The following is a 16,047-nucleotide window of genomic DNA, read 5'->3' on the forward strand; positions in this document are numbered from 1 at the left end:
TAATTAACTGGATAATTATCAAGATTCTATAATCTCAAATATTATTTGAACAATTATTAAATTTGATCACATGCTCATATACAAAATATTTTAAAAACTAGCAAAAAAAGTGTTAAAAAATTGATAATTTGCAAACTTTGATTATACATATGTACATTCTCTTTATAATAATGAAAATAGTTTTGAATATATTTTAAATTAATAATTATATGAATCTTAATACTTTTGAAAGTTTGGTAATTAGAATACTTATATGGACAATTATTAAATTTTGATGCCACGATGATATACAAAATATCTTTGACTGGCAAATAATAGTGATATATTTATCAATATTTAATAATTATCGACTGATCAAGATATTATATATACCTTAATTAAACAAAATAATTGTTTAAATATATCAAACATTAAATTTTAATATTACGGTCACAAAATAATTATTTAAATTATCAAGATTTTATAATGCGATTAATCATCAAATATATTAAAAATTGATAATTAACTGAATGATTATCTGGATAATTGTCAAGATTTGTTATTCTGAATATTTATCTAGACATTTATCATATTTGGATACGCAAGGTGTCACTAAAATTAACAAAATAATAGTTTTAAATATATACTCTGGATTATTATATGTATAATTATCATGGTTAATATTATGGTTATAACCAAAATCATATATATTATGATTTTACATCCAATTAGAAATAAATTGCAAATAATAAAAATATTTTTCATAACCATATTTTAGTTGTTAAACGTGCGTGTCGTCATGATTATCTGTCTTGCATCCTATGGGTTCATGTCGCCGGTTGGGCTGCGATTAAATAAATTCGTCAATATTTTTCGTTTGCACTGAAAATATTTCATATTGTGTGTTTGCCCGATCAAACGTCGACAGTCACGCACGCGTCATGAGGTGCGCTGTCGCAACAAAACACGGAAAGCTTTTTCAACTTTTTATTATTCGTTGCACGCATTTTCTATGCCCGGATTGATTGACTGTTTTAATATTGAATAATACATGCATAACGCAAAAGCGACTCCGAATGAAAAATTGCGAAATTTACAACGGTGCCGCCGCGATCAATTCAATCGTACCCGCTACATCAATGTTATTATTCGGTTTTTGTTTACCGACAACTGTGTTTTTTCGTGGACATTTGTTTGGCGTTTTTTCCCAAATTTACGTTTGCCTTAGGTTAATCACAGGAACCGCCGCCCGTACGCACGCTGTAATTTAACGATTATTTCCGTATCAGACCTGTACATTTTTAATAAAGTAGCTCAAAAAAATAAAGTAAAAAATGCGAATTGAATATTTAATAATCGGATTGCACGATCGACGATCCATATTCCATAGTGGATACGGCATCACTAATTCAGGCACTGGCACGAATTTACACGTCGGGATTTGTTGAACGGCAGAATCGTTGATCTTTGAAAAGTTCATTGTGAACGGCTCAGCGAACAGCACGCGTGCGGCCCTCGAAAATAACATAAAAAAACACAACAAAATATAATCCCCGACGTGTATGTGATGGAGGTAGTAACCCCCTTAATCCTTATGCTACATTTTAATGAACCATCATGTAACATTATCCCTCGAAACACACACACACACGGACGGCTTTTTGTGCTGCACAATAAAACACATGAAATCGTCTTGTGTTACTAATGCCCGAAATGAAGTTTTTGCCTGTGCAAATGCCCGAAACGTTGCACCGCTATCTTAAATCAAACTTTCATATTTCCTTTCAGTAATGTTAGTTCATGCGTCGTTCCCATGAATATTTATTGCCTAGCAAGTCTTGCTCTTTGTTCTGAATTTTAATTAGAACTGAAAAATTACCATACAAGTGTCTGTGCGAAACTTTCCGACAGTAAATAATGCAATAAGATATTCCGCAAAGTAAACTTGCATATTTGACTACTGTGTAGCGAAAAACTAACTGAATGTTATAATGAGAGAATTATTTCTGAAACATTACATTGTTTGCCTTTAGCTTCATTTATAACAAACTCATTTCTTGTTATTTTTACACTTCCATAGAGTTGTTGTTAAAGCTGTTTGTACAAAATTAAATCGGTAATTTAATAATTTGTATATATTTTTTTAAATCCAGTTTTGTCAATATCTGAAAATGGATCAAAAATCAAATTTTTATTTTCTCTAAAACCTCTAATGAAATGTTATTTTTTTGTCCACAGTTTTATGACAAATTTCTTTCACTAACTTTATAAACAATATTTTGGAAATATTTGAAAAATTATTAAAAATATATTGAATTATTTTATTTTGTTTCACTTGAAATTAAATTAAATATTTAATGATTCAAATTGGAAAATTGATAAATCATTAAAAACATTAAGTTACAAATAGAGCAAAATTTTAATAAAAAAGTAAAAAATTTACTAAAATTCCAAAAAATCACTATTAAAATCACATAGTTTTTAAAAATATAGTTTCTAAAATTCTAAAAGTAACTAAAATTATAAAATGACCAAATGATTAATTTACCTTATGACCTAATTACTTTATAACGGAATTACCTTATGACCTTATGAACTTATGACCATAAGACCTTATAACCTTATGATCTGTATAGTGAAGAGAGATTATCGTGAATATCCTGAATATAGTGAATATATTGAATATAGTGAATATAGTGAATATAGTGAATATAGTGAATATAGTGAATACAGTGAATATAGTGAATATAGTGAATATAATGAATATAGCGAATATAGTGAATATAATGAATATAGTGAATATAGTGAATATAGCCAATATTGTGAATATAGTAAATATAGTGGAAAAAGTGAATATAATGAATATATTGAACATAATAATTGAAACTATTGTTGAAAAGTATCAACTGTTGAATGGTTTCAATTGTTAAAAAGTTATATATGTTATATTAAAAAGAAAACAAGAAACCTTATAAAAAATTTCAGTATTTGAAAATTTTGTTAAAAATTATTAAAAAAATATTGTTTTAAAAATTTTTTGAAATTTTTAGATTTTACCTGTATTTTTTTTCTACTTTCTTTCGAAAAAATATACTTAAAGTATTTCATGTTTCATAATTACTTAATTAAAAATAATGCTTGAAATAATAATTTAAAAAAACGCCTCATTTATTGAAATTTTATTTTAAATTAGAAACAAAAAATCCGCGAGAAATATGAATTTTTGAAAAAATTTTTAGTTTTCATTCTCAATTTACCGACCAACATTTTGGTATCTTTCAGAATGTGGATATTAAAAAAAAATAACAGATTTCACTTTTTTATTTTTATTTTATTACGAGTATCTTATAAATTAAAATAAAAATATGTCCAAATCCAAAAATGAAAAGTAAAAATAATTGTTTTTTTATTTTAATTTAATTTTATAAAAAAATACTAATTGAAAAAAAATTTAAATATTTTTTTTACTCTTCTTTTTTAATCCTTGATTTCTTCCAGAATCTTAATAAATTAAAAAAATACTCAAAATTCAGGGCAATTTTTTGAATTTTTTTGAAAAATGATTTCAAATATCTTATTTTTTTCGTTTTTTCTTGCTAAAAATATATCTTGAATTTCTAATTTTTTCTATAATAATAATCATAACCATATATTCAAAACTTTCAAATTAAAAAATTAAATGCAAAATCACATTTATTTTATTTCTATCATTTGTTTAATATTTAAAATAAAAAAGACAACGACCCATTTTAGTATAACTACAAAATATGCAATATATCAAATTTTAGTTTCAGCTTTCGAATTAAAAAATTGAAAGTAAGAAATTAATAATTTATTTAACATTTTGTTAAAAAATCATAGAATATTTTAGCGTCTAATCAAAGACTAAAAATATAATTAAAAACATTTTTCCAAATAAATTAAAGTTCTCACTTGATGAGAATTATTAAAAGATTAAACCAAAGTTTTCAGTCTTAATCAACACCTTCATGTGTTTAGGTCTTTTCATTTTCAATAACCCTACCAGAGTATCATTAGTTTTCGCCCCAGAAGACAAACACAGGTCCCGTCATCAAGAAGAGACATTAGGAATCCTAACACAACAAAGAAGGGGTTTCGTTGCGATTCTTCCGATTAATTTGTGTACAGACAGCATTAATATGGTTCACATATTTATGCCGCGACAGTCATTTAGGGGCAGCGCCACTGCAAACAAACTGCACGAATGCGATAGAGGCCTGCGGCTGCGGTTCTGTGTGCAGAAAGCCGAAATTACCGGCCAAGTCAATATTTGCCATTTGAGCGGCGAATTGCCCAAGTTTCCTCTCATCATGCTCGTCTATAAATATGAATTTTTATATAATGTTTATTATGCGAGGACGGCGGTATCTACCTTGGCGGTGGCTGTTGCCGCCGCTCATTCAGATACAGGCTGCTTTACGATTGCACACGCTCGTTACCCGGGGTCTCTCGCTAATATTACAAAGTGCTTTTTAAATCATACACCCTAATGGTTCGAACTTTTAAATGGCGCTGATATGCTTATGCGGAACGTGTCGGGATAACAATTTCTTTTTACTGCCTTTAATAAATATCAAGACAGTTTCGCTCATTATGGCCGTGCTTAAAGTGTACGCTAGTAATACTACTTTTTGTTTGTCGGACAAAGTTTACCAACACTTTTAGCGGAATATTAAATATTTACCATATGGAGGCGCATTTTGAATGCACGCAGTAAAAATTTATTGTAACTGGAGGCAACGTTGTGAGCAAAAGTGCAATGGCTAACGAAGCCGCTTGCGGATGGAGTTTATTCGATTGAAAATTACATTCGTGGCAGGCGGCAAATCTTTTGTAAACGGTCGTGCGTTGTGTGCGATTTCGCATTGAATTAATTCGAAATTGTGCAGTCGATAATTTTGGAATGCTTATGTTAATCCCCTCACGGATATTGATATTAATTAAAAGTGTTTAGGGGAGCGGTAGGCAACATGCAACAGACGCACTGTTGTACGAATATGTGAACATGTCTTGTCTATTGGATATTATCATTTTTTTTAATAATTATATTACATTATTACTTAATTTATTTTAGAAACATTCTATGTTCAAATGAAAGAAAGTCATACTATTCTTATAAAAATGAATATTGTTTATTTGTATTAAATAATATTATAACTTCAGTTTATATGTACAGTCCATATATGTTTCCTTCAGTTTTATATACAGGATTATTTACCTAAATTTATGGTAAACGGAAAAAGAATTGTTATCAAATTATCTTATAGTAATTATAATTTGACTATTTAACTAACAATATACAGGGTGAAAATTGAATTGAAAATAACAAAGTTGATGCCACTTCCGACGAAACCGGAATTGAAAGTTTCCTCAAAATTAATTTAAAAAGTCGTTCTTGTTAAATTTTAACTGCTATAAAAATTACAAATCAATATCTTTCTCCATAACTTCTAATGAATACTTTTTTTTATTTTTTATCGGGTACCGATCCAAAAGATCTCAACTCAGATGGAAAACGCATGCGTAAACGTATGCGGGTGAGCTGAACCAGAAGACTAAAGCTGACGTAGATGCCAGCCCACTGCCGACTGGTTCGGGAGGAGCAAGACCAATCTGATGAAATGCGAGATCTTCCTGGGGAAGGATTGGTCTTGCTGAGTTGCACCCGTTTGCTTCCCACTACCACTGGATTGTGGAGCGGTACTGAGCCCCAGGACAACGGCAAGGTGGATCCACCCTGAGGTCTAATGAATACACTGTGTATCACCCTATATACCAAATTATATAAATAATGCATATGCATAAGAGTGACATAGATGTATTTATCTGAAAAATAATTTACGTTTTTAGTTCACAATTAATTTAAATAAATATTATTTGAATTATCTATCTGTTTGAAAATACAAAAAAAAATTTTTTTGTAAATTTTTTGATAAATCATTCCAAATATTTCCGTAATTTCATAAAAAATAGAAATTGAAAATTTTAACCAAAAAGAATTATTTTTCACATTTTATCAAAAGGTCCAGTGATTATAATATCTCAAAAATCATTGAAAAATATCAGTGTGCATTTTTTTATTTTTTTTATTTTATCCTTGAAAGGATACAATCAAATAAAGATACAAGTACAAATAAAAGTACAAGTACAAGTGCAAGTGCAAGTGCAAGTGCAAGTGCAAGTGCAAGTCCAAGTCCAAGTCCAAATCCAAGTGCAAGTCCAAGTGCAAGTCCAAGTCCGATTCCGAGTCCGAGTTCGAGTCCGAGTCCGAGTCCGAGTCCGAGTCCAAGTCCAAGTCCAAGTCCAAGTCCAAGTACAAAGACAAATACAAATACTTCGACAGGGACAAGCGACTAATGAATGGGATAATGCTTTCGAATCGCGAATCCAAGTCCAAGTCCAAGACTATTTTAAAGTTAAACGTTGAAAATGTAAATTACTTTTTCTGGAGTACTCAAATGTGAAAAAAATCTGACCATGTTTGTTGTTATCAGATCAGCTTAACCCTTGAGTGCCCGTTGAAATATTAAAAGTATTTAAGTGAGTAATAGTAAAAAAATCAATTTACACTTCTCGTTTGCTAATAAGTAAGAAATAATTATGAGAACTAATGTAAGTTAATAGTTAATATTCTGAGATATTTTTAATACTTTATTCAATTCATCATAAAAAATTTAACCCTTATTAACATAAATGGTTTTTTGTGAAGCTTCCTATACAATCATTTTGAAAGATGCTGAATTCCACTCAAGTATTTTTTTTTTTCTCTAAAAATGAATTATGACATACTTAGTTTTTTTATTAGTATTAAATTATAAGTAAAAAAATGGTGTTGTATTTCAACTTAAGTGGACCACACTGTATATGTTTACAAGTTACATTGTAAATTCTGGTTGTACAGTGCGCAGCATCGACATCGGCTCGAACACGGGGTGAGTGTTCGCGGGGCCCAATTGTTCCGGTCCGAGTAAAATTATCGGGATTATTGTTACGTACAGTTGTTTGGGAAACTGCACCTGAGTCCCGGATTTATATAAGTGCACTTGCGTTATTGATTGTAGAGGTCGTTAGCGTACTCTTATTTGTGGCCAAGGGTAGAAATTGATGTGCATAGGGGGAGGCCAGAAGTGTTTTATTGCTGCCAACGGGGAGGACTGCCTTATTCATACCCCCAAAACCCTCCAAGTCGAACTTGCGGCCGTAGACGCCGGTTCTGACGTTTATTATGTTGCTTAGGACGATCGGGACGCAATAAAAATGGAAAGTGAACTCTAATTTATGCTAATGTCGGATAACGACGCGGGAAAGTTTTTCCGGACGTCATAACTAGCGTCTGCAAACAAACAAACGTTACAATTTAATCGACAGTGCAACACTGAGAAGTTTCTTCGACTGGCAATAATGTCATAGTTGGAAGCTGCCAATTAATTATGCGTTTATTAAACGATCCTTACGCTAAATATCTGTCCGATTATCGATTATCGCCAAGCCGGCAGAATAATTGCGGCCCGGTGGAGATTCGAAATGCCAACATGTCACCCCATCATTCAGCTACTAACTCTTGGTTGAAACGGTTTTAGTAATTACACCACCTATTATCAGATTATCTAACATTTGCTAATGATGTAATATAAACTCCCGTAGACACGTCCAATAACTACGTGCCAGGAAAATCGAGATGGCATATCAAGTTTTCATTACGGCTGCAAATTTTAATGAATGTTAATTAGACATGACCGGGGGAAAATAATGCACCCCACTAAAATATACGCGATGTTAATGTATGAATTACATCGACGAAAACTGATTTAAATCGAGTTACTGATCCATAAATATTGACGACCGGAAATAGCCATTGTCATTTTTGTGCTCTATCACTTTTGCTTCGACACGGACAAGCGACTAATGAATGGGATAACGTTTTCGAATCGCGAAAAACCGGAAATTAGGAACGATACGTGTTTATCTTGTTCGCCCATCAAGTGCGAGCGTGCGTTGGGGATGATGACGGGTAATTAACCAATGCGATTTAAAATATTCGAATGATATTGGGATTTTGATTTTCGCCCCAGTACAAGTTTTTGTGCACATTCATTGTCTGAATTAAAGCAAAATGATTCACACTCATCGAACTCTTGGGATATACAAAGTGGCCTACATGAAAACATCTGTAACTAGGCATACCTTAAGAAAAATTTTTTCTGCAATGTTTAAAGTAAAAAATCAAATTGATACGAATAATGAAAAGTAGCGAATTTTTTTTTTAATAAATTTATTTATTCTCATCAACTGAAATAAATATCAAATGTTAAAAAAGTCCGATAATATTAGATAGTGTATACCTTAAAAGTTCTTTTACAAATCTTTTTTTAGTGAATTTATTTATTCTCATCAACTGGAATAAATATCAAATGTTAAAAATGTCCGATAATATTAGATAGTGTATACTTTAAAAGTTCTCAAAATGTACCCCCATACAACACTGAATGTCTCAGATGTATCTCAGAAATATCTCAAAATGGTTAAAATGCATCAAATCTTCAGTAACATCTCTGGAATATCTCATAGACATATTAGAACAATGTATTATGTTTAAGATTCATGTGAGTAGTCTCAGAAATATGGGGTATAGGATCACTTTTTATTGTGTTTGATAGGATCTTATTTTCAACTTTCTCCTTGATTAAACTTGTATTGTTGTGCATCTTAAGATTATATATCATGGTGCCCACACATTATCCAGAAACAGATTTTGATATCTGCTTAGATGTTCACTAAATTGTATTTTATCTTCATCTTATAATATCCAATATTAAACTACAAAAAATAGAATGGATCTAAACAAAAAATATTTGTATATGTTAATATAACATCCCTTGGGTATCTAAGGCGGATTCACTAAATTATCATAAATATGTGTAAAATCTATAATTCATAGTAAGTGTTTCTAGAATTGGTGGTCTCTATTTGGAAGCGTATAGAGCACGCCTAAGAAAATCTAAATAATTTTAATGTTTATAGTAAGTGATTTTTATACAATACAAAATTCGAAATATCCTCAGATTATATTTGATACGTGGTGATAAAATTGAAATATTTTACAAAATGTGATAAATAAAATTCACCGTTAATTTCTTTTAAATTGTATAAATAATATAAAAAGCTTAATAGTCTTAAAAATTATTCAGTTGCGTAGAAAATATAGCGAGAAAAAGAGGTGAACAGAATTAGAATCTACACTACTGTATCATTATGGAAGACGTTTGAATTTTGAAATTTTTGTTCTTATTTTTTAAAATTTTTACCACCTGTTTTAGAAACACTAAGTTGTTAATTACTTGAGACAAGAATGTTTCTATTTTAAATTTTTATTCTTTTATGTAATAATTATTATTATTCCTAATATGTATTTTATTTTAATTAACATGTACTTGTGATTCATAAATATTTTTTACAGTGAATAAATTTTGTCTTAATTTATCTCGTGGTTTGGAATGTCTCAGAGGCATCTAAGAGTCGATTAATGTGAAACTTGTGGGTGGCATCCAAGATATCTCTGACATCTAAAAGACAGGCATTCAGATATCTCTGAGTTGTCTCATTTCAGAATTCGAGATAAAGACAACTCCGAGACATATTATATCTCAAATGAGATGTGATCAATTTTTTCCATGGGGTCTTTGTCGTCATTATTCAATAAATTTAAATTAAAAATAAAAAAGTTGAGAAGATGTTTTTATCTCCACGAATAATTTCTTAAAATATTTTGATATAATTTATCCCAATCTCTGGTTTTATTTCCCTACATTATATTTACAAATTTATGTGTGAAAACAACATTTAGATAAGAAGTTACCATTACCCAATTCGCCATTGCAATCCAATAGGAACAGTGAAATATAACACATCCAACAAAATATATTAACATGCGAGTGGAATAAACGCAACCAGATCTGCCCGTCGTATTCAACATGTAGCATAAGAATCAGTGCAAGTACACCGTGACATTAATGAATTACAATTTCGGGACGCGAACTTAAATTACATTCTAGATTAGCATGCACATTCAGGCAAAGCAACACAAACAAACGGAACAAATTTGAATTGCTTTGTTGTCTGACACGGGTTTTATGAAACGTTAGTATTTTATTATGCATCTGTCATAATAAGAACGCAATCCGGTACATGCCCAACCGCGTTTCAGCTCTACAAAGTGATTCTTCATTACTTATTCCGGTCTAATTGCCCGACTCGCAGCATCGCAACTGTATTACCGTCACGTATTTATTACCTTAATTCATTTATATCTCAAAGACCCACAGTGCGACAAACGTCTTTTCGACAAACTCACTGAACACGACTTAATTAATATTATTTTTTAAAGTCGGTCCATTTGCAAAATTCAACTAGAATGCGAATTTTATTTAAGCAAAAATGTGTTTATAAAAATGGTGGAGGAGCAGATGGTAGATGTCTAGGAGGGCTCCCCATAAAAATGATCATTTACAAACAACAATATGTTTCGCTTTGAAATATTCGCCATTAAAATCACTCTATTGTGCAAAACAGTAGCAGTTTAAATCGCGCTTTATCTGATTAATGATTTTGTCGAACCGTTCCCGGCCCCATAATAAAAGCACTAATTGTTTTTTTCTCGCACACCCCTGATATCATAAAACTGCAGTTTGTTTGCCTTTTCCGTCCCCGACACGATCGTCGCGGTGCCATTATTAGAATAAACATGCACTTGAATTAATCAAAGTCTTTATAATACGTACGTCATGCTGTTCTGCATCCATCAGTCTAGATGATTATCGGTTTTATTAAGAATCCGGCACAACTTGCGCACTGTTTAGTTCCCCCAAATAATTTTGATATTAATTTTTATTAAAAATGTTTCATTAAATATAAATTATACGATATAAATGTATAGCCAAAAAACTAACCGCATACAAACCTTAATTTACCTATAGTGTATTCACATAAGGTATGGAAGTGAAATAGTAGCTTACAGATATACAAAAAAATATTTAAAAAATATTCATTTGGTCTCAATAATTTAGCATAAAATTATAAATAATAATAAATTAAATAAATTTATTTTTATTTAAATAATTTATTTATGTTATTCCGTACCTAGTTTGAATGGAGTATAGCCTACTAAAAATCAACAATTGATGACGTATGTTGAACTCACACACTACTCATATTGGGTAATAATTACTTGACAAGTTTTAAAATCATAACAATGTAAGGTGTTGGTCAGATCAATCAGTAATCATCTGTGCCTAAAATGTTTTTCAAATAATAAATGTATTCGATTAATTTGAGAATTTTTTTTTGGATGACAACAATTTTCAGATTCCACCTCATCATAGAATTCATAAAGTATAGTTTTGAGTAGCATAAATTTATATAATATTCGTCCATCAGTTGGACAATCTATTCAGTACTTTCACTTCATTCACACAACATACACAGTGTTTAGAATTTATACTGTTGGTTCTCCCCAAATAATTTATTAATACTAATTTTTATTAAAAATATTTTTATTACATGCGTATTACATGATCAAATGCAAAAGTCAAATGTCTAACCAAATAAAAACTCTCTTTACCTTCACCTACTTAGTCACTGTAATCAAAAATTGATGTACTTAGACAGTTGAAGACGTGAAGGTTTAAAAGGTTTAAAATCATAACCATAAAGGTTGAGTAGGAACGGGAGGAATATTATCTGGATCACCGTACCTTTTATATAACTCCCTTATATAACCATATCTGTATATTCCTGGTGGTCTGCACTCTGCAAATCGAGCTATAGCTTCCTCAACAGGAATATTCATTCGTTCCACCAAATAAGCCACAATTATGAAGCCTGATCTATTAAATCCATACGTACAATGAATGGCGATGCAACCGTTTAGATTTTGTTTAATATGATCGTCTATTATATTTAAAGTTGTCCCTACGTGTTCAGGTGTTGGCACCCTACCATTTCCTAAGCATTTCAATTTCTCGTACTTACAACCTAAACCGCAAATTTCTTCATCTGAATAATATTTGTCGGTGTTGGTCAGATCTATCAGCAATCCTATTTCAACCTAAAATTGTTTCCAAATAATAAATCTAAAAGAAAATGTTGTTCAACTTACATCTTCCCTTTCTGCCAATTTCAAAATGTCAATTGGATGAAAACGTTTTAGTGGTTCCACTTTGTTATCGTAGAATTCACCAAGTGGTGTTTTGATTGGCATAAATTTATATAACAGTCGCCCACCAACTGGGCAATCCGCCCAACCAGTAGGTACCTTCCTTCTCATTTTTTGAGTCCTCCAAATTTTGTCACCAAATGATTAAAAGTTGTTTCTATAGAAACCGCAGTATAAAACAGACACGACACTAGATTAACGAAACAACTAATGCAAAATCTGAAAAACAATTTTCGTACACAAAACCATTACTCTTCATCCTATTCGTGACTTTGCACTTCTCCGTATTAAATGACTGGCGGAACTGCATCGACAATCCACTAATCTGTCACTGAACGATACAAACCTTTTTCCCAAACGGAGACCGAAAGAAAAAAAGAATCCATCGGACACATCGAAACCATCTGCCAGACACAAATGGACGTTTTAACGTTTCCTTTATTAGGGCAATAAAAGTTTTACATCTGATTGCAGCTTGTCAAATGTAAATATCGACAAAGTACTTTTCTTTCGAGATTGACGTCCCGATTTTCAGTATCGGTAAATCTGACGTGTTTTTTTTTGTGTGCAATGATTTGCAGTTGATTAATAAAAAAAGAATTGCAATTTGTTTAACGAAGCTGTCACGGTCGCATGTGCCGCCATCTTTTAGAAACGGCTCCTAGTTCGAACCTAATTGAGTAAATCTCAAGTATATAAACAAAATTAGCATTTAATTAACTGCAGAGAACGCGGCAGGCGGCGAACAATCAATTAATAAAAATATAGTATAACGATCTAATAAATTCGGCCAGTACCGAAATGAAAAGCCGGGTAATTAAAGAATTAAAAGTAATTGCCTTAAGATCGGCGGAAACCCGTCTGAGGCGTAAATTAAGTTATAAACATAATTGGCCGTTCCGCACCCAAGGGTTGCATTTCCAGTTAATATTTTACTTTAAAAAAACAATTACAGAATGTCATAACTTTTAATTTTCCCTCCGTTACCCGCGTGACGCGGAAGGTGCTAAAAAAATGCGGGAGCGGTTCGTTCCCCTCTGCGCTTTTGCGCCTCTTTTTTTTATTAAATGTAGGATATTAAATCAGTTTATCATAATATCCAGTGAGAGAGTTGGCGGGCAGGAAGTTTCCCAAGTCGCGCACGGCATTATTAAGTCGGATAACTGCAAAACGGTTTGCATCTGATACGGCTAGATGCTTGCAATCAGAGGCGTCCGTTCCGGTTCCTAGTTGGGGTTGAAGTTTCCTTTTGCCGTGGAACTTCGCTAATGTCCTGTAGGGGCCCCGGACTCATTAGTTGCACTGCGTTATTGCGAACGGGGAGAGATATGCAGGAGATTCGGGCGATTCGCCCGCGTCTGGCTAACCGAATGTCTTTCCAGGACATAAGCGGGAGCAAGTGAGTGAAATTGATGATGGACAATGAACTGTTTAACTTCTGAAATGTTGATGTAAGCAGGATGTTTTAAGAATGGATGTAATTGCTTGTCGCCGGGGACAATGCATTTTCTGAATATTCTTGCTTTGGACGTTTCAATTTTATAATGTTAAGTGTTGTGGGTGAGAGGCTGCTGTTCAAATATTTATAATAACGCTCTGAGCAAGATATATTCATTGGTCGTCTGGGTTTTCAGGCCCGCTCGTTAGTTCATTTAATTCTCGACATGTTTAACAAATCTTTCAGCACCATAAAAGAAAGGTATTGGAGTTATTGATATTTTTGATAACTCGTTTAATCAATCGGTTAATATGCATACAATCTGAAGAAATTAATAAGATTTCAATTTCAAATCCAGAGTAATCCGGAATTAGTACGGAAGTCTTGGGGATTACCGGTCACACCGTCTTCCCAAGCCATAAGCAGTGCAAGTTAGTGGAATTGACGGTGGACATTGGAGCTGTTAAACTTCTGAAATGTTGATGTAACTAGGATGTTTTAAGAAAGGATGTAATTGCTCATTCATTAGTTTATTTAAATCTAGACATGTTCCAAATCTTCCAGCATATCAAAAGAAACGTGTTGAAGTTACTGATATTCTTGACAACTCGTTGAATCGATCGGTTAATCTCAAGAAATTAATAAGATTTCAATTTCAAAATTCATAGTAATCCGGCATTAGTACGGAAGTCTTGGGGATTACCGGTAACACCGTCTTCCCAAACCATAAGCGAAGCAAGGTGGTGGAATTGACGATGGACAATGGAGCTGTTAAACTTCTGAAATGTTGATGTAACTAGGATATTTTAAGAAAGATGTAATTGCTCATCACCAGGGACAATGCATTTTCTAAGGATTCTTGCTTTGGACGTTTCAATTTTATAATGTTAAGTGCTGGGAATGAGAGACTGCTGTTTAAATATTTATAATAACGCTCTGAGCAAGACATATTCATTGGTCGTCTGGGTTAGTTCATTTAATTCTCGACATGTTTAACAAACCTTTCAGCATCACAAAAGAAAGGTATTTGAGTTACATTTTCCATAACTCGTTGAATCGATCGATTAATTTGTATACAATCTGAAGAAATTAATAAGATTTCAATTTCAAAATTCATAGTAATTCGGAATTAGTCCGGAAATCTTGGGGATTACCGCTAACACCGTCTTCCCAAGGCATAAGGGGTGCAAGGTAGTGGAATTGACGATGGACATTGGAGCTGTTAAACTTCTGAAATGTTGATGTTTTAAGAAAGGATGTACTTGCTCGTCACCAGAGACAATGCATTTTCTGGGGATTCTGGCTTCGGACGTTTCAATTTTATGATGTTAAGTGTTGTGGATGAGAGGCTAATCCTCAAATATTTATATCTGCAGTCTGAGCAAGTCTATTCATTGGTCGTCTGAGTTTTCAGACTCATTCATTAGTTTATTTAATTCTCGGCATGTTCCAAATCTTTCAGCATCTCAAAAGAAAGGTATTGGAGTTACTGATATTCTTGATGACTGGTTGTATCGATCGGTTAATTTGCATATAATCTAGAAAAAGGAAATTGCCTATATAAGATTTCAATTTTACAATTCATAGTAATCCGGGATTATTCCGGAAGTCTTGGGGATTACCGGTAACACCGTCTTTCCAAGACATAAGCGAGAGCAAGGTAGTGGAATTGACGATGGATAATGGAACTGTTTGACTTCTGAAATGTTGATCTAAGCAGGATGTTTTAAGAATGGACATAATTGGACGTCGTCGGAAAAATGCATATTCTGAAGATTCTTGCTTGGGACGTTTCAATTTTAGAATGTTAAATGTTGTGGATGAGAGGCCGTTTCTCAAGTATTTATAACTGCTCTCTGAACAAGACTATTCATGGGTTAATTAGTTCATTTAATTCTTGACTTTTTGAAACCTTACAGCATCACAAAAGAAAGGTATTAGAGTTACTTATATTCTTGACAACTCGTTGTGTCGATTGGATAATTTGCACACCATCTGGAAAAAGGGAGTTAGTTGCCTTAATAAGTTTTCAATTTCAATTCATCCCGGAACGTGAGTGAGAGCAAAGAAGTGGAATTGAAGATGGACAATGGTACTGTTTAACTTCTGAAATGTTGATGAAAGCAGGATGTTTTAAAAATGGATGTAATTGTCGGTCGCCGGGGACAATGCATTTTATTAGGATTCTTGCATTGGACGTTTCAATTTTATAATGTTAATTGTTGTGGATGGGAGGCTGCTGTTAAAATATTTATAACTGCACTTTGAGCAAGACATATTCATTGGTTGTCTGGATTTTTAGAATCGTTCATTAATTCATTTAATTCTCAGCATGTTTGAAACCTTTCAGCGTCACAAAAGAATGGCACTGGAGTTATTGATATTCTTGACACCTCGT

The 16,047-nt window shown here is 32.3% G+C and overlaps 1 protein-coding gene across 1 annotated transcript; it reads right to left on the reverse strand.

Annotated features, from left to right (window-relative positions):
- Window positions 1-11,553: 11,553 nt before the first annotated feature.
- LOC109603272 (mRNA-capping enzyme-like) lies at window positions 11,554-12,768 on the reverse strand. The gene is made up of 3 exons (XM_020019759.2): window positions 12,558-12,768; window positions 12,155-12,430; window positions 11,554-12,103 (listed from the first exon to the last, which is right to left on the reverse strand). The coding sequence occupies exons 2-3, from the start codon at window positions 12,320-12,322 to the stop codon at window positions 11,696-11,698; spliced, it is 576 nt and encodes a 191-aa protein (XP_019875318.1). The 5' UTR covers window positions 12,323-12,430; window positions 12,558-12,768; the 3' UTR covers window positions 11,554-11,695.
- Between the last annotated feature and the right edge of the window lie 3,279 nt (window positions 12,769-16,047).

This window comes from Aethina tumida, chromosome 2 (genome assembly GCF_024364675.1).
Source record: "Aethina tumida isolate Nest 87 chromosome 2, icAetTumi1.1, whole genome shotgun sequence".
Classification (NCBI taxonomy): domain Eukaryota; kingdom Metazoa; phylum Arthropoda; class Insecta; order Coleoptera; family Nitidulidae; genus Aethina; species Aethina tumida.